At 39.3% G+C, this 24,471-nt stretch overlaps 2 protein-coding genes across 2 annotated transcripts in view; both read left to right on the plus strand.

Moving 5' to 3' along the window:
* Positions 1-380: 380 nt before the first annotated feature.
* LOC122692801 (zinc finger protein 208-like) overlaps positions 381-24,471 on the plus strand; it is a 71,063-nt gene continuing 46,972 nt past the window's right edge. Inside the window, 3 exon segments of the mRNA XM_043900626.1 lie at positions 381-386; positions 644-2,300; positions 24,376-24,416. Coding sequence (XP_043756561.1) covers positions 381-386; positions 644-2,300; positions 24,376-24,416 — 1,704 coding nt within the window.
* On the plus strand, positions 16,658-22,709 carry LOC122691418 (putative protein ZNF720). The gene is made up of 4 exons (XM_043897977.1): positions 16,658-16,672; positions 19,104-19,230; positions 20,235-20,333; positions 22,678-22,709. The coding sequence occupies exons 1-4, from the start codon at positions 16,658-16,660 to the stop codon at positions 22,707-22,709; spliced, it is 273 nt and encodes a 90-aa protein (XP_043753912.1).

Genomic DNA, 24,471 nt, shown 5'->3' on the forward strand with positions numbered 1-24,471 from the left:
ACCAACTTCAGATGACCAATTTCAGTCATCAACATCTGCAGTTAGGTGTATATTTGTCAGCAAAGATCCACATCGTCTGTTGAAACATACATGTTCTCTCAAGGGAAATGTGGAAAATCTGGAAAGTCATCTAGTCTCTACTGCAAATACTCATTCAAACCTATACTCTGAGCATAGCTGTCTATTAAATATACATTCAACCATGTCTGGAAACCAGAAACTTAAAGATGAGGGCGAAAATTCCCAATACAATCAATTTGAGGGGTCTTTTAACAAGGGTTTCTTGTTCTTCAACCAACAACTCTTTTCTCCTTGTTCCACAATCTGTAATGATGATAATAATGGGAGAGACCTTATTCAACCATCATTGTTCAATACATATGGAGGTATAATTAGTGTGGAACAACATTCCAAGTGTAACAAAATGAGGAATGCCTTAAGCAGGAGCTCTACCCCCAATAATTACAAGAGTATACATGATGGAATGAGAAGCTCTTCATGCAATGCAACTGGACATAATGTTGACCAAGACTCATATCTCGTGAAACAACAGGGACATCAATTTTCAGACAACAATTCTACACATCAGAAATGTAGGAATATATTTTATCAAAGCTCAAATCTTACTATTAAAACTTACAAGAGTATGGATATTGGAGAGAAGACCTATAATTGTTATGATTATGGTAAAGTTGTTAACCAGTCTTCAAAACTTATTCAACAGCAGATAATTCAGAGTAAGCGGAAACACTGCAAGTGTAATACATGTGGAAAAGTCTTTAGTAACTCACCAAATCGAAGTAGACATAGGAAAGTTCATACAGGAGAGAAGCATTTCAAATGTACAGCGTGTGGCAAAGCCTTTAATCAGAGTTCATATTTAACTGAAAATCTGGGAATCCATGCTGGGGAGAAACCATACAAATGTACAGAATGTGACAAAGTCTTTATCTGCTCTTCATGTGTTACTCAACATCAGCAAATTCATACTAGGGAGAGATCTTATAAATGTGCATCATGTGGCAAGGCTTTTAAGCAAAGTTCAGCTTTAACTGAACATCAGCAAATCCATACTGGGGAGAGACCTTATAAATGTACAGCATGTGGCAAGGCTTTTATGCAGAGTTCAACTTTAATTCAACATCAGCGAATCCATACTGGGGAGAGACCTTATAAATGTACACACTGTGGCAAAGCCTTTATCAATTATTCATTTCTTACTCGACATGAACGAATCCATACTGGGGAGAGACCTTATAAGTGTACAGCATGTGGCAAGGCTTTTAATCAGATTTCAACTTTAACTCGACATCAGAGAATCCATACTGGGGAGAGACCTTATAAATGTTCAGCATGTGGCAAGGCTTTTAAGCAGCGTTCAGGTTTAACTGAACATCAGCGAATCCATACCGGGGAGAGACCTTATAAATGTACAGCATGTGGCAAAGTCTTTATCCGTTATTATTTTCTTACTCGACATCAGCGAATCCATACTGGGGAGAGACCTTATGAATGTACAGCATGTGGCAAGGCTTTTAAGCAGAGTTCAACTTTAACTCAACATCAGCGAATCCATACCGGGGAAAGACCTTATAAATGTACAGAATGTGGCAAAGCCTTTATCCGTTATTATTTTCTTACTCAACATCAGCGAATCCATACTGGGGAGAGACCTTATAAGTGTACAGCGTGTGGCATGGCTTTTAAGGAGATTTCAGCTTTAACTCAACATCAGCGAATCCATACTGGGGAGAGACCTTATAAATGTACAGCATGTGGCAAGGCTTTTAAGCAGAGTTCAACTTTAACTCAACATCAGAGAATCCATACTGGGGAGAGACCTTATAAATGTACAGCATGTGACAAGGCTTTTAAGCAAAGTTCAGGTTTAACTGAACATCAGCGAATCCATACTGGGGAGAGACCTTTTAAATGTACAGAATGTGACAAAGCCTTTATCAATTTTTCAGTTCTTACTCAACATCAGCGAATCCATACTGGGGAGACACCTTATAAATGTACAGAATGTGGCAAAGCCTTTATCAATTTTTCACTTCTAACTCAACATCAGCGAATCCATACTGGGGAGAGACCTTATAAATGTACAGCGTGTGGCAAGGCTTTTAAGCAGCGTTCAGCTTTAAATAAACATCAGCGAATCCATACTGGGGAGAAACCTTATAAATGTACAGACTGTGGCAAAGCCTTTTCCCAGAGTTCAAGTCTTTCTCGACATCAGAGAGTTCATGCTGCAGAGAAATGTTAGAAATGTAAGGAATGTGGCAAAGGATTTCCTCACAGTCATCACCTCACTCACAGTCAGAGAATTCATACTGCAGAGAAACCCTAGAAATGAATCAGTGATAAAAACTTTGGTCCTAAATATACAATTTTGAAAAAACGAGTGTTTTCTTTGGAAAGATACATGAATTAAATTAAAAAAATGTAGAAAAGTGCTTAATCAAACATCAAAAGTAACTCAATACCAGAGAATTCATACTAGAAAGCATGTCATTCATACCACTTTTGTTGAATTATTCTAAGCAGAAACACCGTAGCAAGTATTACCTAAGTAAAACACATACAAAATTGATACGTTAGTATGGATCACAAGATGAGGGGGTGGATATTTGCAGAGGTATAATTATTATTAATGTATCCTTGTTTATGTTCACGTTATTTGAGATTATTAAGGAACCACAACGAATGTAATTCAACTCTCAAATTACTACATGCTGTGATTTGTTACTACTGTATATATGAACTTATGTTTTTGATGGGTGTTGCCCAATGGTATGAGAAGCCCTTCTATATTAAGTGGGAATTATTTGCATTTATTCTCCAATTTATAAGATTAAGAACACGGTCGTGTTATATACACACTAAACCTCTGAATGGAGGTATTTGTCCCTGATGTCAAACACCTCTGTGGTCACCATGATGTAAGTGTTCAGGGAATAATTCAAAGTAAGACAGAAGTTTGCTCTAAGTTTTCAATAATTATGTCACTTGCTTTTTAAGCATAAAAGAAGGATAGTTCATGAAAATTGAAGGTATTTTGATAACAGCAACATAGAGAAATCATGCATATTATCTGGCAGGCTTAAAGGAAGGACACCTTCTCTTCTAGCTGATGTAAGTATAGAACACTCTTTCTGGAAAAGTCATATTAATATAATGAATGTCCATCCATGTTTACTAAATTAGCCTCCATTTTGTAAACCATATCAATCACATTCTCAAATCATTTCATCAGAGAAACAGGAAAGTTTTTAGAAGCTTGTAATGTGTATTTTAATCGAGGATCAAACAACAATTGTAAAAGGTTTTATTCCATCTGTGTAAAATTAATGTATCTTACTTAATAAAAGTGAATGGTTTTTCAGTGTTACAATTGATGTGGAATGAATGAAGGATTAACGCACCACCAGCATTAACCTCTCCCACCTATTTAAGGTTGCAGGAAAGGTAATGTAATGATAAACTATTTGTAGCACAGGGGGATGGCATCTGTAGAAATTAGTTCCTTACTGCCATTAAACCTCTCATAACTTCATATATTTCCCACTATTTCTACGTTGTATCTCCTCTCCCATTTTTATCTACTTGGATATCGTGGTGGTTCTAATAAGAAGGATCATACAGAGTACTGTTGAGAGCTTCCCTGAACTGCTCCATGCTGTTGCTGCCTCAGCATCTGTCTGGGGAGCAGGCAGCCTACAGGTCCTTGAACTCACACCAGCCAGTCCTGTGAGCACCTGCACTAGATGACCCCTTCCTTGGGACCAGCAGTCTTGCTGATCCCCAGGGTCTACTGCACAGGCCCCCCTTCAGTGTTACCCTCAGAGCTCATCAGAATCCTGCTCATCTTTCTTTGAATGGACCCCTCCACACTCAGCCTGTGGGACCCACAGCACTTCACCCAGGGTCAGGTCTGAACTCCAAGTACTGGAAGTTTCTCTGCCTGGTTCTAGCCTTGACCTTCCTCAGGGGCCCTCAAGGCTTGCTGTGAATTTTCTGAGGACCTAAACTCAGAGTCATAAACTCACCTGCAATTGTCCTGTGTTCTTCTGTTAGCTAAAACTTTTCAGGGGCTCATTTAAGCAAATGTTAATTTAACAAAGACACAAAAAGAATAAACAAAACCATGATGGGAAAATTCTGAGCCAAGATTTATAAAATCTTACCCTGTATCATTCTCAGCACATGTGTCTTGTAAGGCTGAAGGAACTGTTTTCTCATGGCTTTGGCATACTTTGAATGCAATATATAAATATCTGAAGATATATACATAATATAATTTATATAACACACATTGAATACAAGATATAAATATCTGAAGGTATCCATGTTAGCAGTGAGAAAACCAAAAAGGAATATGTGAGCATATGTGTATTCTTACACATTTAGCTTAGATAATTTAGAAATGCTAGATCAAAACTGGTCGTTTCAGAATTGCAGATGATTTACTAAAATCTATAAAACTTGTCAGTTTGTCAATTAATCTGTTTTGTCTACTTTTCATGGAATTCATTTCCTTAAATGCCAGGAGGTTATGTTTTTTAAGGAACTTCCACACGGTCCTCGCACGTGACTGCACCAGCTTACACTCCCTCCCGCCATGTAGGAGGTTCCCTGATCTCCAAGCCCCTTCAGCGTTCATGATATTAGAAGTTTCAGCAAGGGAATAAGAAATCTCCCACAATTATGAGATAGACTTATATAGATAACACTAGGCTATGGTAATTTAGGTTTAAAGTCTCCTCTGTGTTGAAAACAATTAAATCATACTAAAGATAATCAGTCTAATAACACTAAAAAACTGGGCTATGTGCCTTATAGATGGTGGTGCCAATGTATAATTTCCCTGAAAGATAAAGATTCATACAGAATAGACTAAGTCAGATGACCTGGGATATACTGGGCTACATCTAATGGAAGCTCTTAACTTAAGTCTTACTTGTGACTTTACTAATACTGCTGGCTATGTTCTTTGTATTTCACCTGTTTTACAAAATTGCTGTTTCCTACACTGCCAAATGTGTGACTGAGGCCTTTGATAAAATTATATATAGTTCCCTATGAGATAGATGATGATAACGGTGTAACTCTAGATATGAGAAAAAGCAACAAGAGGGAATGTTTTCCTGGACCAAGAGGCTAGTAAGACAGGTGGTCCAGAGAATTTGGATACTGTTTAATGGCCTAGTCCAGTAACAGCACATTGAGTGGCCTGTCAACAAAATCGTTGCCAAACCTGAGAATGGACATTCTCAGCACCATGAGATAAAGTGGTCATGAAATGCCCCCCTGCAAATCATGGTCAAGTTTATGAGCAAAAAGGGGCTCTGCCAACTGAAGATTGACACTTGCCATCTACATCTATAGAGATTATGGCCACTGCAACTGCTGACTTTCAACGGCCCTGAAAGAAGTTCAAGGTAAAAATCAGGAATGAGGCACTCTGTGCTCTGGAAAAAACTGACAGAACAGCCTTCAGATAGTTAGATCTTTTCAGGAGATTTTATGAGTCCCAATTCTTGCACCTTCTCATACCTAGAGAAACACTGACATCATTAATGGTGACATCTGCTTTGACTATTAAAGAAAATTTTACAAGTAATAGTCAAAATAGAGTAGATATGTGTCAGGGAATGTTTGACGGGAGGATTCCTACATGATGTCTCTCATGAGTCCTTTGTCCCTCTTCAAGCGGAACAGCACACTGCTCCCAGGGACTGAGGTCATTGTGTGAGGCAAGCATGACTCTCCTTTAGTAAACATTCTCCTTAGGACAGAACAGCTTAGTCTCCTTCCCCTTTCTTGAGAGATGGATTGTCTCCTGACCTCGTGACTAACATTACCCCTTGTTCCCTTGATAACGGTTGCTTTACATTTGGTTTTCTGATCTCTATCATTCCTGAAAGAAGTTTCTTGTACTGCAGCCTATATATACTCATAGAAAAATCACTAAAGCACCTTTGCTCCATCAGAGCTTAGGTCCCCGGGTCTTTTTTTGTCTCTCTCTCTCTTTCTCTCTTTTACTTTCTTATCGTCGACTCTGTACCACCAGGTTCTGGTCCATTAAAGGACCCCAACAAATGGCGCCAACGAACAGGGACACTGGTATACGTGGCATATCGGGCGGAATGACTCAGGGACCTATTGAGGTCGGTAAGTACTAAGGCATGGGTTAAATGGCTGGCCAGCCCCATTATTTTTCTACTTTACTTCACCATTTGTTTAAATTTCAGGGACTTCTGGCATCACGGCAATGAATAGAGGCTTGCCTTCAAACAGTAGTTGAACATAATCCTTAGTTTCCTGATAAATGCAGTTTTAATTTAGAAATTTGGCTCCAGGTCAAAGCAACTCTTAAATGAGCAGCCAAACAAGGAAAAAATATTCCAATTGATCTCTAGCCCCTATGGGCTCTTATTAAAGCTGTAATTCTGCCATTTCAAGGTACATTCTAGCCCTTCCAATATTCAACAACAGACAGAACACTTATTACATAAATATAAATTAAATGATTAAACTTTACAAAAGGCCCAATTAAAACAATACCAAATATCTCAAAATTTTCTTACTAGCCCTGCCCCGGCTGCTCCAAATGCTTCTCTGCCAACAGTCGCAACTCCAAAAGTCTCTCCTTTGTTGGAACCTAATGAAAAGTTATGCTAATTTTTAAACTAGATTAGAAGCTGCTATTTCCCGTACTGTAATCGGAGAAGAAACCAAAAAAACAGCTAGAGAAATTACTTGCTTATGAGAATGCAAATCAGAAATGTCAAAGAGCTATAGCTACAATTTGTGAGACTAAAATTATTATTGATTATTTAAAAGCTTATCACAATCTAGGATCAAAAACTCAAAAGATGCAAATGCTGATTGAGGCAATGGCTACTACCTTTAAAAAGAGAAATGAAGGATGCTTTAATTGGAGAGATAAAAATCATTTAAAAAGGGACTGCCCTAAAAAGGCTAATAAAATACCAAAAAATTTGCCCTCGCTGCTGTAGAAGAATGCACTGGGCCAAAAGTTTAAATTTGATATTGATGGAAAACATTCCAGGAAACTCCAAACAGGAGCAGATTCTATCTTTTCCCTCAAACCCTCAACATCCGGCAGTGCTGCCGTCGATATACCAGCCCTAAATGATTTTTTCCTTTACCCTCAAACAGTCCCTGCTAGAGTGCCTACCGGACTTTTTAGACCCCTTGCCCCCACAAACTTTTGGTCTTTTGCTTGGCCGATCTAGTCTGACTTCTAAAGGAATTACTGTTCACCCTAGAATAATTGATTCAGATTATAAAAGAGAGATTCAAATTCTGATGGCATCTCAGATTCTATGGCAATTCAAAAAGGGGGACAAAATTGCTCAATTACTTCTTTTACCTTACATTTCTATTAATTCCTCTAATAATGTACGGACAGATGGGTTTGACAGTACAGATCAAAAACAATCTTTGTGGGCCTCATTAGTATCTGAGTATGCCCGATCAAATATAAATATCAAAATGAATGGTAAAAGATTTTCTGGTCTCCTCAACACTGGATCTGATCTTACTACTATTTCCAAACATTTATGGCCCAAGTCCTGGCCTGTACTTTTGGTCTCTTGCCAAATTGCAAAAATTTCTCAAACTAAAGTACAAAAAGTTTATCAAAGTGTTCAAATATACTCATGTGAGGGACCAGAAGGCCAACCTGCAACATTAAAACCTTTTGTGATAAATGTACTCTTTAATCTAATAGGAAGAGACTTACTTATACAATGACAAACTCAGATATACATTCCACATTTTTCCTAAGGGCCACTGCTCATTTAACAAACAAAACAATTATTAAAATAACTAAGAAAAATCATGAGCCTATTTGGACAAAGCAATGGCCCCTTACAAAAGAAAAATTACAAGCTAGTAAAGAACTTATAAACACACAATTAAAATTGAAACATATTGAAGAATCTTGCTCTTTTTAGAACTCTATTTCTGTTATAAAAAAGAAACATAACAAATGGTGTCTCTTAACAGAGTTTAAAAAAGTTAATTCTTTTATGAAACCTATGGGTACATTGCAACCAGAGATCCCATCAGCTATTACTATTCCTCAAAATTGACACATTATTATTACTGATTCACAAGATTGCTTTTTAAATATACCTTTACACCCTTTAGACCAGGAGAGATTCACTTTCTCTCTCCCTTATCCTAATCATATCGGGCCTCATAAAAGATTTCAGTAGACTATGTTACCTCAAGGTATGCTTAAAAGTCCTGGTACTGCTGCTGCTAAGTCACTTCAGTCGTGTCCTACTCCATGCGACCCCATAGATGTCAGCCTGCCAGGCTCCCCCGTCCCTAGGATTCTCCAGACAAGAGTACTGAAATAAGGTGCCATTGCCGTCTCCATAACAGTCCTAGTATTTGTCAAAATTTTGTAGCCAAGGCTTTACTTCCTATGTGACAACAATTCCCTCATACATATATCATTAATAATATACTATAGCTACAAAAAAGAAAAATTATATTTTTGACACTGAATGGCTATGATATTCTTTAGACTCTGGAAAAAACTGATGAAAATAAAATCTTTTTTGAAATTGCAAAACCAGTTCTTCTTGCACGTGCAGTTAGGAAAAGGTTAACTTGTTAAAATATTTTTTTTTTTTGAGCTCCATTCTGCCTGAGAAACAAAAATAGGCCTAAGAAAAAACCTTAAGTTAACTCTTATCATGTCCTTGGGATACACAGCCCACTCTATCTAGGACTCCAGCCATTAACAAATTGGTGGAGCTCAAAATAAATAAATAAAACAAAAAGATATTTTAAATTTCAAACGGAGAACTATGTCTATGTATCTAAAATTATCTATGTCTCAATGTATGTCTTTGTTTTTGGATAGTGTGGAATTCATGAGCTCTATTTGGATTCAGCTTTACATGAACTAAAGGGTGTTCAATGTTGGGTATAATGTTTATTTAAATGTCAATGTGATTTAAATATAATTATTTGTTAATCTAGTTGAGACATGTCTTGAGTCATCAACATTATATAATACTTTCATTATGCCTTGGTTTAAGGTAAACTAAGTTTGTCAACAAAAAGGTAACTCTTTATATGTATATATATATATATATATATATATATATACACAAATATATAAATGAGATAAAAACTTTTAGATAAGCTCTTAGAAATAATTATATTTTTGATAAAATGATCTATTATCTATAATCTAGAGCCATCTCTTGAGATTAGAGTGACTTAGGTTTCTAGAGTTGTGCTGAACTAAGTAGTAGAAGTTTGTTGAATGGCTGGGTCATTTCCAAATGAAGTAAGATTTTAAAGCATTAATTGCTGAACATTGGTTTACTCTTAAAAGGGGTTTTTCTTGCAAAAGAGCTGAAAAGATTTTGAGCTGTTAATAAATATAAATATATATTTATATAAAAATATATATATATATAATATGATTTGAAAAATATGTTCAATGGCCTATAAAATGCTAACATACAAGACATTTCATGGTTGCTATAGAAAAGTAAAATATATGCTTTTAATAGAAAGATATAAGAAATGGCAAATAAAATAATGAATACAAAAATATTTTTTTAATTGTTAAAACATTTATTATAAAATAAAGTGGTATTTACATAAGCTTTACTAGACTAGTTTTTCATTGTCGTTCTAGCTACAGCAAATGTTCTTTCTCCAAATTAAGCCAAATTAGATACAAGAGAAAAATTCTGAGAAAACAATATTTAACAAAATTAACTTTGGTCAGCAGATACATTCAGACTGCAAATATATTTAAAAATACAGTTAAAATGCTTGGGTGGATCAGAATGAAAACCACAAAGTATGGTATGTTTATTTGAAATAAACATTACATTTGTTTATTATGCTATCATACTTTGTTTTGGCCTTTTAACTTTTAAAGATATTTAGTGCTAAAATTTTAAAAAGGCTTATGACAAATGAAAGAAAATTTTATGGCAAATTGATGTAACTCATTGTCCTAAACTTTCTTCCTCTTCCTTCTTACATGTCTTGATCAATACAAATTCTTCTTTTCTAGGGACAACACCTCTCTAAGGTAAGACTACACAACATGTTATAACCCACCTATCAACTTACTTCACGATAATAAAAACACCTAATTCTATAAAAACAGACAATGACTCTGCCTATATTTCTAAACAGTTCAAACAATTTTTACATTCATTCTCTATTAAACAATTGCAGACGTTCCTTATAGTCCACAAACACAAGACATGATTAGACAAACACATTACACACTGTAACTGCAAATAAAAAATTAAATAAGAGAAAATACACAAGAACACTTTTGTCTTCCTTGTCCAGAGCAAACTTTGCTAGATTCTGGTGTAGTGTAGTCTTTAAGCCTATAACTATTGTTGGTGTGACTATTTCTGTTCCCAATGTGTAAGATTCTTAAAGCAAGGCGAAAATGACATTAAAAAAAAAAAAAAAAGACACCATTTCCTGAATAGATTATTTGTTCCTAAAAATATAAAAAATGTAGAATGTTTGCCTTCTTTTCAGGTCTGTCTTCAAAGTGTAGTCATCCTCTTTAACACACTGAACAGTGAGATTCAACAGTTGCTAAGCTACATTTCTTTTTCAAAGACAAGGTCAAATATATTTAGATGTGAGCAACATTTCATTTGCCAAGTTGTTCTACATCACCTTTTCAATAATTTCACTTAAGAAAAAATATTTAAATGGTTACTCCTAATCCTCTGCCCCAAATAACACAAACCACAGCCAAATACCAGTCCCAAACAGATTTCTGAATGATTTTTTCCTTTTAGACTGAAATATTTCCTAAAAATGTTTTCATCACTATCGCTTTCCTCTCTTTTTATAACTATTGTTAATATAGCCTTATTTGTTTTAAAGTTTTTAAACTTACCACAAAGAGATGTTTTGACAAAAACAAAAAACAAACAAACAAAAAAAAAGGTTTTAAAACATTATAGGACACCTCCTTTCCTTTGCCCATTTGATATCAAGACAGGTTAACTAATTAATAAAAATCTAAAAAACTAATCTTACAAGAAAAAGATATGCTTCTTGCAGGGAGCCGGCCTGAATGTACGGGCCCCTTACGGCCCTAAGAGAGATCAAAAGGTCTCTCTCTGTCCTGCCACCGCTTCTTGTTAAAGTATAGACTGGCACTTGTCTCCTTCAGGGAAAAAACACACCGGTGACCTTTTTGCCTGTTTTTCTGGTGCTGATAAGCTCATCATGCTCGAAACCTGTTTTCCATCGAATGTTCTATTGATGAAGCCTGTTTTCTATCTAATGTTCTAATGATCTTAATCGTGTTGGGCGCTAGGGTAATTAACGCTTTACTGATCTTGAGTGTGGGAATTTAAAACATCTGTAGCTCTGCACGTATGCAAACCCTCGATCTATTCTTAGTAACTCCTGTTAGCGTATATATCGGCGTGGTATTCTTCAATAAAGTTGGCGGAGTCAGACGCAAGCGGACTCCGTCCCTCTCAACCCCATCTTTCTCTTTCTGAGTCTTCTTTCTGAGTCTTCTTTTTCCTAGGTACTCTGGTAATTGCGTTCTTGACCAGTTCGTTTGCCGGCAGGCTCCGGCAGCCTCTATTTCTCCAGATGGATCCAACGAGCTCACATGACTTCCTCTTCAGAAGATTCAACCTAAGGGGGGCCCCCAACATTCAGACTAGAGATGAAACAGCAAAAAACCCAAGAAGAAAAAATTCCAATATAAGCCATGGCGACATTAAAAATTTCCAAAAAACGCCACACTTGACGTCATTGACCTTATGATCTCCCTACTTGGGGGCAGATAAAAACCCTTACTGATTAAACTAAAAACCTGATTTCTCAACAGGGAATGCCTCAGAATCCTAAAAATATTTTTCTTTGCTATGCTTGCTTTACTTGCTTTTGCTTCCCCCGCTCAGGCTGACCTGATTGATCACACTTACTGGGCTTATATACCTAACCCCCTTTTTTTATTACAGGTTGTAAAATAGACAGATATAAAACCAATCACATCCACTAATGAGTCAACACATATGCCCCCTCCTTTAGAACTGGAGGGGCCCTCTCATCCTGAAAAAAAAAAAGAAAAACTAATTAATATCGTTCTAGGTTATGAAGTCCTTCCTTTATGTATGGGCCCAGCAAAATTATGTATAAACGTTAGTCGACAAACTTGGGCTTTCGTCCTGCCTCCAAAAAAAGATTTTTGGACACTACTTAGATTATTCACTGCCCTTTCTTTGTCAGTGAACCATGTTTATACTACTAAAACTTTAGAAAAAAAATTAGAAAAAGAACAAAGAACAACACGCCAAGGGTTTACTAATAAGAACTTTAAATATATTCCTGTTCATTGAGACAAATGTCAGGCCAAACCAAAAAAATTAATGTTTATAGCTAATCATACAATTGTCAATAGGAGACCCCATAGTATGTGGTTATTGAACTGCTCAGATGATATTAACAATACTATATATGATTATATTACTCAAGTAACATAGAAGGTTACTAATACTACAATAAAACATTACCATGACAGAAGACTTCTTGGCTAGCTTGATGATAGAATGGCCCCCACCTCGTCCTCGAATCATCTTTGATAAACAGATTGGGCCTAAACAATGAGACATCTAAAAACTTGCTACAAACACCGAAGAACTTGAGACTTAGACCAGACATTCCACAGGGACCAATCATAGCTATAACAATTATTTCTTTTGCTATAATCAATCATATTTTATACAAGTCTGTGTTCCATTTCCTTTTGTTATAGCTATAAAAAACTTACAATTCAATAAGACTATATGTTCTGTAACTTGCATAAATTACAGATTATATACTTGTCTTAACTCCTCTATTTCCTTAAGATATGATTCTCTTTTAATTCTTCGATCTCGACGTAGTCTGTGGTTACCAATAAATCTCCAACAGCCCTGGAAAGAAAGTCCCATGGCTGGACTTGCTTCCCAGTTGCTTACTAAATTGCTCCGGCAATCTAAATGATTCATTGGATGGCTGATTTTTAGTATTTTGGGATTAATAGCCATTTGCACCACTGCTGCTGTCACTGGTGTTGCTTTACAAACCTCTATTCAGACACATAATTTTATTCAAAATTGGACTAAAGATGCCCATACTATATGGGCCACTCAGGCTCAGATAGATGAAAAAATTCAAGAAGAAATACAAAAACTAAAAACAGCCATTGAATGGGTTAGAGATCAATTAACAAATGTACAAAAACAGGTGATGCTAAAATGTGACTAAAATTCTACTCAATTTTGTATTACTCCTGTTCATTTTAATAATAGTGCCTACAACTGAGAACAAATCAAGTTTCATTTACAAAACATACATGATAATGCCTCTCTGAATGTACAATTATTACAAAAAAAAATATTTGAAGCCTTTTCTAATAATCTGCCCTCTTCCATTGATATGGAAACTTTAGCTAAACAATTAGCTGATCAAATATCTGGGTTAGACCCATGTAGATGGTTTCAAAGTCTTACTCATAACATTAGATCTAGAACCATAATTTTGGTGATTGTCTTAAAAATTATATTTGTTGTCTACCATTGCCTTCATGCAAAGATTGTCAAAACTAAACAAATTCTGATGGTCAGAACTCTTCTTACAAATATTATAAATAAATAAGGGGGAATTGTCAGGGAATGTTTGATGGGAGGATTCCTACATGATGTCTCTCATGAGTCCTTTGTCCCTCTTCAAGCGGAACAGCACACTGCTCCCAGGGACTGAGGTCATTGTGTGAGGCAAGCATGAGTCTCCTTTAGTAAACATTCTCCTTAGGACAAAACAGCTTAGTCTCCTTCCCCTTTCTTGAGAGATGGATTGTCTCCTGACCTTGTGACTAACATTACCCCTTGTTCCCTTGATAACGGTTGCTGTACATTTGGTTTTCTGATCTCTATCATTCCTGAAAGAAGTTTCTTGTACTGCAGCCTATATATACTCATAGAAAAATCATTAAAGCACCTTTGCTCCATCAGAGCTTAGGTCCCCTGGTCTTTTTCTCTCTTTTACTTTCTTATCGTCGTCTCCATACCACCAGGTTCCGGTCCATTAAAGGACCCCAACAGATATGTTTCAGACATCCTGGGAAATAACCAGGTGTTACTATGGGTGTAATTTCAGATTAGACATTGTATTGCTAAACACTTGAGTTTTCTGAGTCATGTCAGGCTTAGATGCCAGCATTCTCAAAACAATGTCTGCTGGAAGCTAGTAACTTATACCTTACTTTTTATAAAATTAGGCAACTGGCCATCTGGCTAAAAGTCTCCCCGAAGTGTCAGGTCCAGACTGAGTTTCAGGCCTATTCTTCTAAAAAAAAAAAAAATAAAAGAGATTTATTTTGTCTATTAAAATTCCAGTTATCCCTCCTCCAGCTACTACTAATTGGGTCTGTTACAACAAAATGGCAGACCAAGGGATTGAGATTTTAATCATACAAGGCTCAGATCTAGGACTTGGAACTCAGGAATACTTCCAATTCAGTGTCTCTTCTCCAAGCTGAGGCAGTCCTGTGCCCCATTTTGACAGGAAGTTATCACAGTCATAGTTGTCGTGTTCCCTAAATTAAAACTGAGCAGGACTCTGTGGGGTGGCGACTCTGGAGTACAGATCTGCTGTGTGTTCTCCATTTCTCATCTGTAGGATATAGGCTTCATTCAGCCTCCTTGACCTTCCCTGAGTTCCAAAGGGTGGATTCAAATGATTGCTAATCAGGGAAGGGAGGGAATACAGAAACAGAGGAGAAATAATCGAATGGTGGTACAGCCTTGAGACAGAGTCCTGGCTCCTACTCAAAAAAATATGCATAACAATGTCTTTGAGTTCTTCTACAGAACTGGAGTCCCCACCCAGGTGGAGGATGGTAACTTCAGACTAAACACAAGATTCCTGGAGCTCAGCTCTGTTGCTTCACCACCAGGCAATCAAAAAAAAAAAAAAAAAAAAGTCACAAACCCTGCAGCCCTCACCCCAGATGTTGCCTCCTGTTTCTGGGGACCAGCGATGACCATCCTGTTAGGTCTCCTGTTTGGCCCCTGTCTATTTCTTCTCTGAGAGGTGCCAACAGTTTCAAACTAAATTGATGTTATTACAAGGGTGAAAGCTGGTTTCAGATGTGGAACACCCCAACTTAGATCAGGTAGAGAGAGACTTCTGCTCTGCTAGGCAAGCCTACGCCCAGGCACAGCAGGAAGAAGTTAGAGAAGAAAGAGACCTCCGCCCCAATTCCCAAGAAGCATCTTGAGTATGAAGTCTCTCAGTGGGGAGCTGTTAGGGGAAGAACACTGGTTGAAACCGCTCACCCTGGCCAGGCACCATAGTAACCATTTGCATGAGTTGTTTTATGACAGGAGATCCTGATAAGGAATACGGAAATAATAAACCACCAGCAGCCGGAAGAGTGGGGGAAAGGTCAAAAGGAGACACCGCGTGTCTGTTCACTTCCATCCACTTCCCAAAATCCCTCTTGCTAGCGTCCATCTTGGCTGAGCGATGCGTGGGCCACCAGGAAAGACTCTGAATTAGAATGATTGGCCAAAGACCCCCCCGGAAACTAATCCCATCACCATAAAACCCAAGACTGCGAGCCACGTGGCAGAGCAGATCTCCTGGGTTCCCTTACCCTTCTGCTCTCCCCCCGGGTGCCCTTTCCAAATAAAATCTCTTGCTTTGTCAGCACATGTGTCTCCTCGGGCAATTCATTTCCGAGTGTTAGACAAGAGCCCAGTTTCGGGCCCTGGAAGGGGTCCCCCTTCCTGCAACAGTTTCTTTTCCAAGAAAGCGGGGATGGAAATGCCTCCAGGCTCCTGGTCTCTGAAGTTGGAGGTGCCACGCCTGCAGAGAGGTGGTCACAAAACAAATCATTTTGTGAAAACCTGTGTCCCCAGGCTGCAGAGGGGGTGAACAAAACTAAGGCCGCGGGAGATCTTTGGGAAGAATTCTGCAAGTAAAGCCTGGCAGGAACCCAAGACCCCCCAGGTGATTCCCACCACCCACTCACCTTTCCCTTCCCAACCCCCAAGGGCACAGGCAGGCTGTGGACCACCACACTAACCCTAGAAAGAGCCCCTCCCCAGGGAATCAGGTTGACCTTCTTTGTTTCTAGAAGTTCCCTCTCTAAATCCTCTCTTCCTGAGGTCTCAGGTGTGAGGTTTCCCCTCAGGGCTCTGAATGCGGGTCTTCCTCTGGCATTTTTTTCACAACCCTCATAGGCTGGGTCAGGTAGCCCAGAAGCAGGGTCCATTGTCTCTCGTGAACTGTTCGCTGTAACTCGAAAAGGAAGGAGAAAAACTAGCCCGGACAATCTGCAAATAGTGTAGAGCACCAGGATGTGATTAGCATTATCAGGTTAGTCTTGATTCCCCACTACAGATTGGGAACACAGAAAGTCGAAAAGGAGCTCAGAAAAGGGTGAGGGAAACAGGAAAACTTTTTCTTCTGTTTCCCTGCAGCAGTTGCAGGTTAAACAGCTGCATGGATGCCTTTGAAGGTATTTTCTCAAGATGCAGATGTGAGTTTGGGATGTAACATCCCCAGAGAAGACCCAGAGCAGGAGGAAGAAGAGGAGGAAATGGCAGCTTCTCAGGTATGTGTCCTGTCATAAGTCTGGGGCTAGGTCTGCTTTTCTTCCTGAAATGCTTGGACTGAGAATCTGCAAACCTTTAGTTCTCTGCTGCTAATTTTTCTGCTTAGGATGCTTGTTATCACCTTATTTTTCCTTTTTTTTTTTTTTTTATAGTTTAAACCAGCTCTTCAGGTTGCGTCTCCCTGATGTCCCAGAGCCTTTTCTCCATTGTCTGTATCCCGGCTATAAAGCATGATGAATTCTCAGCATGAAATAGTGATTTTCAATGTTGAATACATTCACTTTGTGAGAGATGAACATGGGGAGGCACTGGTATCTGAGATTCCCATTGGGATGTGGTTCGGTGTTGGGATCTTAGGGAAGTTGGGGAAATGCCATGATGAATTTACATGTGAATGCAATTCAGCTCTTTAGAACAGGAAGAACAGGAGTAAGAAAATGTCCTTGTTAGTAGAATGAATTCAGCATTCCAGAATTTGTCAGAAGTTAAAGTAGCATAGACAAACCTCTATACTGATAAGAAATATGTAATAAAAAATGGACTATTAAGCTACAGATCATGGGAGGTATATAGGAGGTGGAATTTGCAGAAAACGGACATTTTTCTTGATAGATTGAGATCATGGTTTTCCTAATATTGCCAAAATACCCGTCAGTGATAATGCATTTTTCCATGTACCCTATGACCTCTGATGTTCACTGGTTCAGGTGCTTCTGTGAGATTTCCACGCTATGAAATTCATTTTTTTTTTTTTCCCTGTCTTGAACAAGGGTCTTGGAAAGAAAAAATGATGGATATGCCTGTTAGGTAGTTAGAATAGGGAAAAAGAGTCCAAAATGGCAGTGGCTAAAAGACCTGGAAGGGAAAGCCCGCGAAAATAGAACAAAGGAAGGTCCGAGGGCCAGAGTGAGAACGTCAGGTAAAACAAACAACGCTCCTGCCTAAGCCCAATTTACATAAGGCAGGCCCAGGGACACAGAAACATATAAAAAGAAGAGCCAAAGCCCTCTTCTCCCCTCTTTGCTCCCTCTCTCTCCCGCGCGATGGAGTGATCTCTTTGCGTCTTTGGATCAAAGTGCCCTCATGCCTCAAAGATGGATTTTCCTGCTATTATCTAAATAAATAGAGCTGTAACACTGGTTTATTTAAGAGCTATAACACGGTCTGTCCTCCGAGAGCTGTGACCCACCAAGGGGCTTTAATGTCCCCTTTAAATGATACAGACTTTGCAGGACATTAAAAGATTCAGAACCAGAGCTCTCTAATTTTTTATCATTGTATATGTCTGCACCCTAGTCTATTTAAAAAAAATTAAAATAATATCATCCTCAAATATTTACGTACACTTTCAATCAGTTAAAAATTATCCTGATTTTATTGACATGACAATTTTTCTCTATTACTATTAATAAGTATCCCATTTTAGTGTATGTCTGTATGAATGAACATGTTAACATCATTTGATTGATTTTTCTCTTTTTCTTTTTTGAAGATTCCCTGAAGCAGGGAATAGCTACCCACTCCAGTATTCGTGCCTTGAGAATCCCATGGACAGAGAAGCCTGGCAGGCTACAGGCCCTGGGGTTGCAAAGAGTAGGACACAACTGAGTGACTAACACTTTTCTTGTTTTTAGTATTATTTACAAATACAGGAATTTCTATGAACTTTCATTAGAGTTAGCTCTGTGCATTTGTCTCTGTTTTATTAAAGTATAGAGTCAGAAACTGAAGTAAAAGTTAAGCTGTCATTTAAAGAATGTTTGTTAAAATATTTGCCAAAAGATGCAACAGCAACATTATTGATTTTAAATTATTTCTGTTATACATTCAAGACTCTGAAAAACTGTCAGAAAGACATATAGTATATACCAGATCATTAAGATGATTCTTGTCACTGAGGTTACTGTCGTATCAGACCTGTAAAATCTGTAAAGCACTTAAAGTTCAAAGTTAAACATGAATTCTTTCCTTACTATTCTGCTTCATTGATGTTCAAACATTGTCACTCATGGAGCAGAATTTTCAACATTACTAGTTCAAATAAGCTTGTTAAAAATGTGACATACTGAGCCCACTCCAGAACATTTGGATCAGGAAGTGCTTTTTAAAAATATTTCCTGTTTCTTCTGATAGACAGTTTATCCTCTGTCAAATGAGTACAACACTCAAAAATAAATATGTCAATGTTGATCTGATTATTTTGTAATTTCTCTTCCAAATCAGAAGAATTTCTGTAGTGGTTGATGATCATATCTCATCCTCTTTTCTTGGGGTTAAAAATGTGGTAGAAAATATTACTGTGTAAAAATTATATTATTTTATAATACAAGCCACTCTCCTAAATCAAAACCATTTCTCTTGCTGGTTTCATCTTGGGTCACATTAGGAAGTCTTCCCACGGCCCCTTGGCATCTGTACTTTGTATTTCAGGGACGGCTGACGTTCCAGGATGTGGCCATAGACTTCACTCAAGAGGAGTGGGAATGCCTGGACCTCGGTCAGCGGGAATTGTATAGGGACGTGATGTTAGAGAACTACAGGAACCTGGCCTCCTTGGGTGAGGATAACTTCTTTCCAGAATCCCTTATCTACCCACTGGGTTTTGGTTCCTGTATTTCTAGAATGTCTCCTGGAATCTTGTGCTTCTTACAATAGTTTTAGATCCCTGCTTTCTATGGGAAAATGGGTATTTCTGAGTTGAGAAAGAAGACTTCATGATGATTCATTAAGATTCTGACTTTTCCTTGATGTGATCTGCCTCCTTCTTCTAGGTTAGTGGTAATTCTCCAGGTTCTGTGGTATAAGAGGGTGGCACTCTCCTTTTCAAATCAGATTTCTACTACTTACTTACTTTGGCCTTAGTGGTACTTGACTAGAATCGCAAGGTCTTTTCTTTATGTATTTGTTAGTGTTATAAAAGTGCTTTCGATAAAGTGTTTGGGGATGTAATTTTCTAGGCTATATTAACATTCAACCATGCCTTCTCTAGAGTGTTAATATAATGAGCAAGATTACAGTTGTGTCCGACTCTTTACGACCCCATGGAATAGTTCATGGAATTCTCCAGGCCAGAATACTGGAGTGGTAGCCACTCCCTTCTCCAGAGGATCTTCTCAACCCAGGCATGAAACGCAGGTCTCCCACATTGCAGGTGGCTTCGTTACCAGCTGAGCCACCAGAGAATGTTAATACAGCCTAGGAAATGATGTCCCCAAATACTTTATTTCCAGGCTGTATTAATATTCTACCATGCCTCCTCTGGGCTTCCCAGGTGGCACCAGTGGTAAAGAACCTGCCTGCCAATGCAGGAGACGTAAAAGAAGTAGGTTCGATCTCTGGGTTGAGAAGATCTCTTGGAGGAAGACATGGCAACCCACTCCAGTATTCTTGCCTGGAGAATCCCATGGACAGAGGAGCCTGGTGGGTTATAGTCCACAGGGTGGCAAAGAGTCAGACATGACTGGAGCGACTTAGCACACGTGCCTTCTCTACTCACCTGAATACATATTAGAGTGGAAACTGATGAATCTCTAGCAAAACAAACACCCCTTTTCCTGATAGCAGGTCTTGTGGTCTCTAAGCCAGACCTGATCACCTTTCTGGAGCAAATGAAGAATCCCTGGGATGTAAGGAGACTGGAGATGCCAGCCATGTACACAGGTAGGTGTGAAGGGATGGAGCCGATGACTCAATGACAGGTCCAAGGATCAGTGAGGAAGTCATCCTCTGTCATGCGGTTTGGGAAGATCTGCTTCAGTGGAAATGATTTTAGAGAAGCCTGGGTTTCTTTCTGCTGCTGTCATGGGCGGATATCACCTGCCCCATTCTGTCTCTGAAGTCATTCCTGAATTCATCTCCAGTGATTACTTTTCTCAATCACAGTGAGAACTGAAAATCTCCTCTTGGCCTGTGACAACCTGCATGAATCAGTTACTATTGCATTTCCTGGGGGCCCTAGGAAAACTGTGCACATTTCTGAATAACTCTAAGACGCCGCTATTCAAGTTTGTTTCTACCACTAGATGGTAGTATGTGAGTGGAATCGTAGACATACTGCCAAAGTTGTAAGAATACTGTGGACAGAGGGTTTTTTTTCTGACTTATAATTTCTAAAACACTGGAAGCTACAAATATGATCTTATACATTTTAAATTTAAGTAATTTCTTCACTGCATAAACCAAAACCTCCCTAAAGAGAAAGAATGCAAATCTCAGTGTTACTTCAAAGTTTCTGTTTTCTTCATATGAACTCATATGAAATGTTAAGTGTATTTGGTGCAATTCCTCAATGCTAAAAGACTTAAATATATTCAATTAGCTCAAAGAATTTTCAAATAAATTGGCATAAGAGCTTAAAACATTTTCCACTATATTTTTTAATGGTTTCAAACTATTACAATTTTTAGATAATATAATCTTTAAAACACATTCTCATTGGAGTATAGCTGGTTTACAATGTTGTACAGCAAAGAGAATCGGTTTTAGTATATACCTACTCTTTTAGATTTCCTTCCCAACTAGATCTCCACAGAGCATTGATAGTTTCCCCTGTGTTCCCACCATATTGTAAAAGTCTCATTTCTTATTTAATTTCTCAAGAACTACTTCTTTATTAAATAATCTTGTTATCAGCTTCCCCAGACTTTGTCCTATGTGTCCTCACTTTCTGATTAGACCTACGTCAGTATCATTTATGATGTTTAGGTTGAAACATCTAATGCTACTGCTGCTGCTGCTGCTAAGTCGCTTCAGTCGTGTCCGACTCTGTGCGACCCCATAGACAGAAGCCCACCAGGCTCCCCCGTCCCTGGGATTCTCCAGGCAAGAACAGTGGAGTGGGTTGCCATTTCCTTCTCCAATGCATGAAAGTGAAAAGTGAAAGTGAGGTTGCTCAGTCGCGTCCAACCCTTAGCGACCCCATGGACTGCAGCCTACTAGGCTCCTCCGTCCATGGGATTTTCCAGGCAAGAGTACTGGAGTGGGGCGCCATTGCCTTCTCCGAGACATCTAATAGGACACGCTAAAATAAGAAGTGGGTTAAAGAGTTAGAAGGCACCTAGCGGCGTCTCCATTTAAGATGACTTAAGTCAGAAAGTACTCATTAGACTGCTGTCTCCTCTTCATTTAGTGGTTCTTGTAGCTTTTTGTGGTGCTCCTTCCTCTACACCATACTTCTCTGTCCTCTCATTTTGTCACATTTTCTGGGTTTGTGGTCTGTTCTGCAGGCTGCAGGATCCTAGCTCCTCTTGCTCTGTTGTCTTCCCCCTGTGGGGTGAGGTTGGTCCACAGGCTTGTGCCCTTCTCCCCTTGATCTGGGCTTTGATTGCTGTTACTGTGACCCTAGCCTGCCCTGGATATTGAGGGGGGCTTCCCCGTGGATCTGTGGCTGTCACTGTCCTGTCTGTGGTGGGTCTGCTTCCTGGTTGGTGGAACAGAGCCCCCAGATCTGTTTCTTCACTGTGATTCTGATCTGTGGTGGAGGCAGGTGGGATTGGAGCACACCGTCTGGGAGAGAAGCCCCTGAGGATTGCTGCTCTGGGGATGTTCCCCTCGGGGTGTGCTCACGCGTTGTGTGAGTCTCAAGTGACCCTGGTCGGCACTGCACTTGGCCCCACCTCAACCATGGGTATCTCGGCACACGGCCCTGGTGTCTCTCAGATGTTGTTTTCACCAAGTCACCAGCATAGATCCAGTGAAATCAGGGCCCAGAATTGCTTTCATGGAGCTGGATCCACTGTGGTGCTATGGGGCAGCTCAGACTGTGGCCTGGCCCCACCTCCCCACGTACATCCCCACAATGTCTACAGCTGCTAAAGCTACACCTCCATGACTGGGGGATCCCTGGTTGTCCTTCAGATGCTCTATAGGGACTGAGTTGACACAGCCAGTTGCCTGTGTAAAAGCATGGTTAGTGCAGCTGCAAGGAGACACTTCAGCTTTTCATTCTTAACCCTGAGGCTCAGCTGTGCTTTCAGCTCCATCTGAGCATGTGGCCCACCCACAGGTGTCTGCTCCAGAGGCTGCCCCAGAGCATAGGAGTCTGCTGATTGTAGAGGAGGGGCATGGGGGAGGCCATGGCTGGGCCTCAATAGAGCCCACCCGGGTGGCAGCCCTTCCTACTGCCAGGGACAAGGGGCCAGCACATGGGGAGAGAGGCTGCAGTGGGGTTCTTCCCTTCGGACATCACTCAACAACGCTGCTCTGCTCTATGGTGGTTCAGGCTTCCTCCACAAGCATCCCATTTGCAGAGCTCCTACCTCCCTCCCGTCCCCTCAGGATGTCTCCTCACAGCCAACAGCAGTCTTCTGCCTGGGTCTGCTCTCCACACCCCACTTTCCAGCACCCAGCCCTTGTCTGCAGCAGTGGACACCCTCTCAGGCTGGGTGGACAGGGCAGGGGTCAGTACCACGTGTGTATCTCACTCTGTCCTGCTGCCACAGACCATTGCCATGTTCTCTTCCCACAGAGAACGAGGCTCCCCTTCTGTCCCAACTGAGCTCCCCCAGTGAGAGGCTTCTCCGGACATGGAGACCTCCTCTCTTCCGATCCCCCCGAGGGTTGCAGGTCCCATCCCGCTTCCTCTCCTCTTCCTTCTTTCTTTGGTCCTAACTAGCTAAGTGGGAATCTTTCTTGTCCTTTTAGGTGTTGTAGCTCCTCTGCTAGTGTTCAGAGGGGCCTCTGTGAGAGTTGTTCCATTTCTGATGTATGCTTGATGCATTTGTGGAGAGAGATGAACTCCAAGTCTGCCTAATCCTCTTGCATCTTGATTCTTGTGTCTCTATTTTCTCTACATCTTTAAGGATATTCACTGAGAATAGTAGATTTGATATCTTTCACTTTGATAAACTTTTATTTGGTATCTTTCAGCTGTGTCTTCTCACAACACCCGTGCTTTGATGTCAAAGAATCCAAGGTTAGAAAATTTAATCCAAAAGGCAAACCTAGAAACACATGAAAGAGCTCATCTTGGAAATGAACATTTAATGAAAGACCAGGATTATACAGGGCTTTGTAAAAGACCTAGAAGATGTTTATATGGACATAAAGGAACTGAGACAGTTTCACATAATGCAGACATTACTGCCAAAAGAAATGAGCAATGTGAGTCAAATTGGGGAAAACACTCATTTCAGTTAACAACATCTGCAGAGATGTGTACCTTTTCAAGCAAAGGCTTAAATCATTTTTTGAAACATACACGTTCTCTGAAGGGAAATGTGGAAAATCTGGAAAGTCATCCAGTCTCTACTGCAAATACTCATTCAAACCACTCTGAACACAGGCTTCAATTACACACACATTCAAGCACGTCTGAAAACCAGAAATTTAAAAATGATGGGGAAAACTCACAATATAATCAATTTGAGGGATCTGTGAGCAAGGGGTCATTATTCTTCCACCAACTGACAATTTCTCTCTGTTCCAAAATGTGTAATGTTGATAATAATGGAAAAGAGTTAATCCCACCATCATTGTTCAATACACATCATGATATGGTTAATATGGAACAACTTCTCACATGTAATAACACGAATCAGGCCTTAAGCAAGAGCTCTACCCCCAATAATTACAAGAATATTTACGATGGATTGAGAAGCTATTCATGCAATGAAACTGGGTCTAAAACTGAACAAGACTCTAACCCTATGAAACATCGGGGACCTCAATCTTCAGACAAGGATTCTAAAAATTGTACATGTAGGAATATCTTTTATCAAACATCAGGTCTTCCACTACAGAAAAGTACACATACAGGAGAGAAGACTTATAATTGTGAATATAGTGATATTTCTAATCA

This window comes from Cervus elaphus, chromosome 4 (genome assembly GCF_910594005.1).
Source record: "Cervus elaphus chromosome 4, mCerEla1.1, whole genome shotgun sequence".
Classification (NCBI taxonomy): domain Eukaryota; kingdom Metazoa; phylum Chordata; class Mammalia; order Artiodactyla; family Cervidae; genus Cervus; species Cervus elaphus.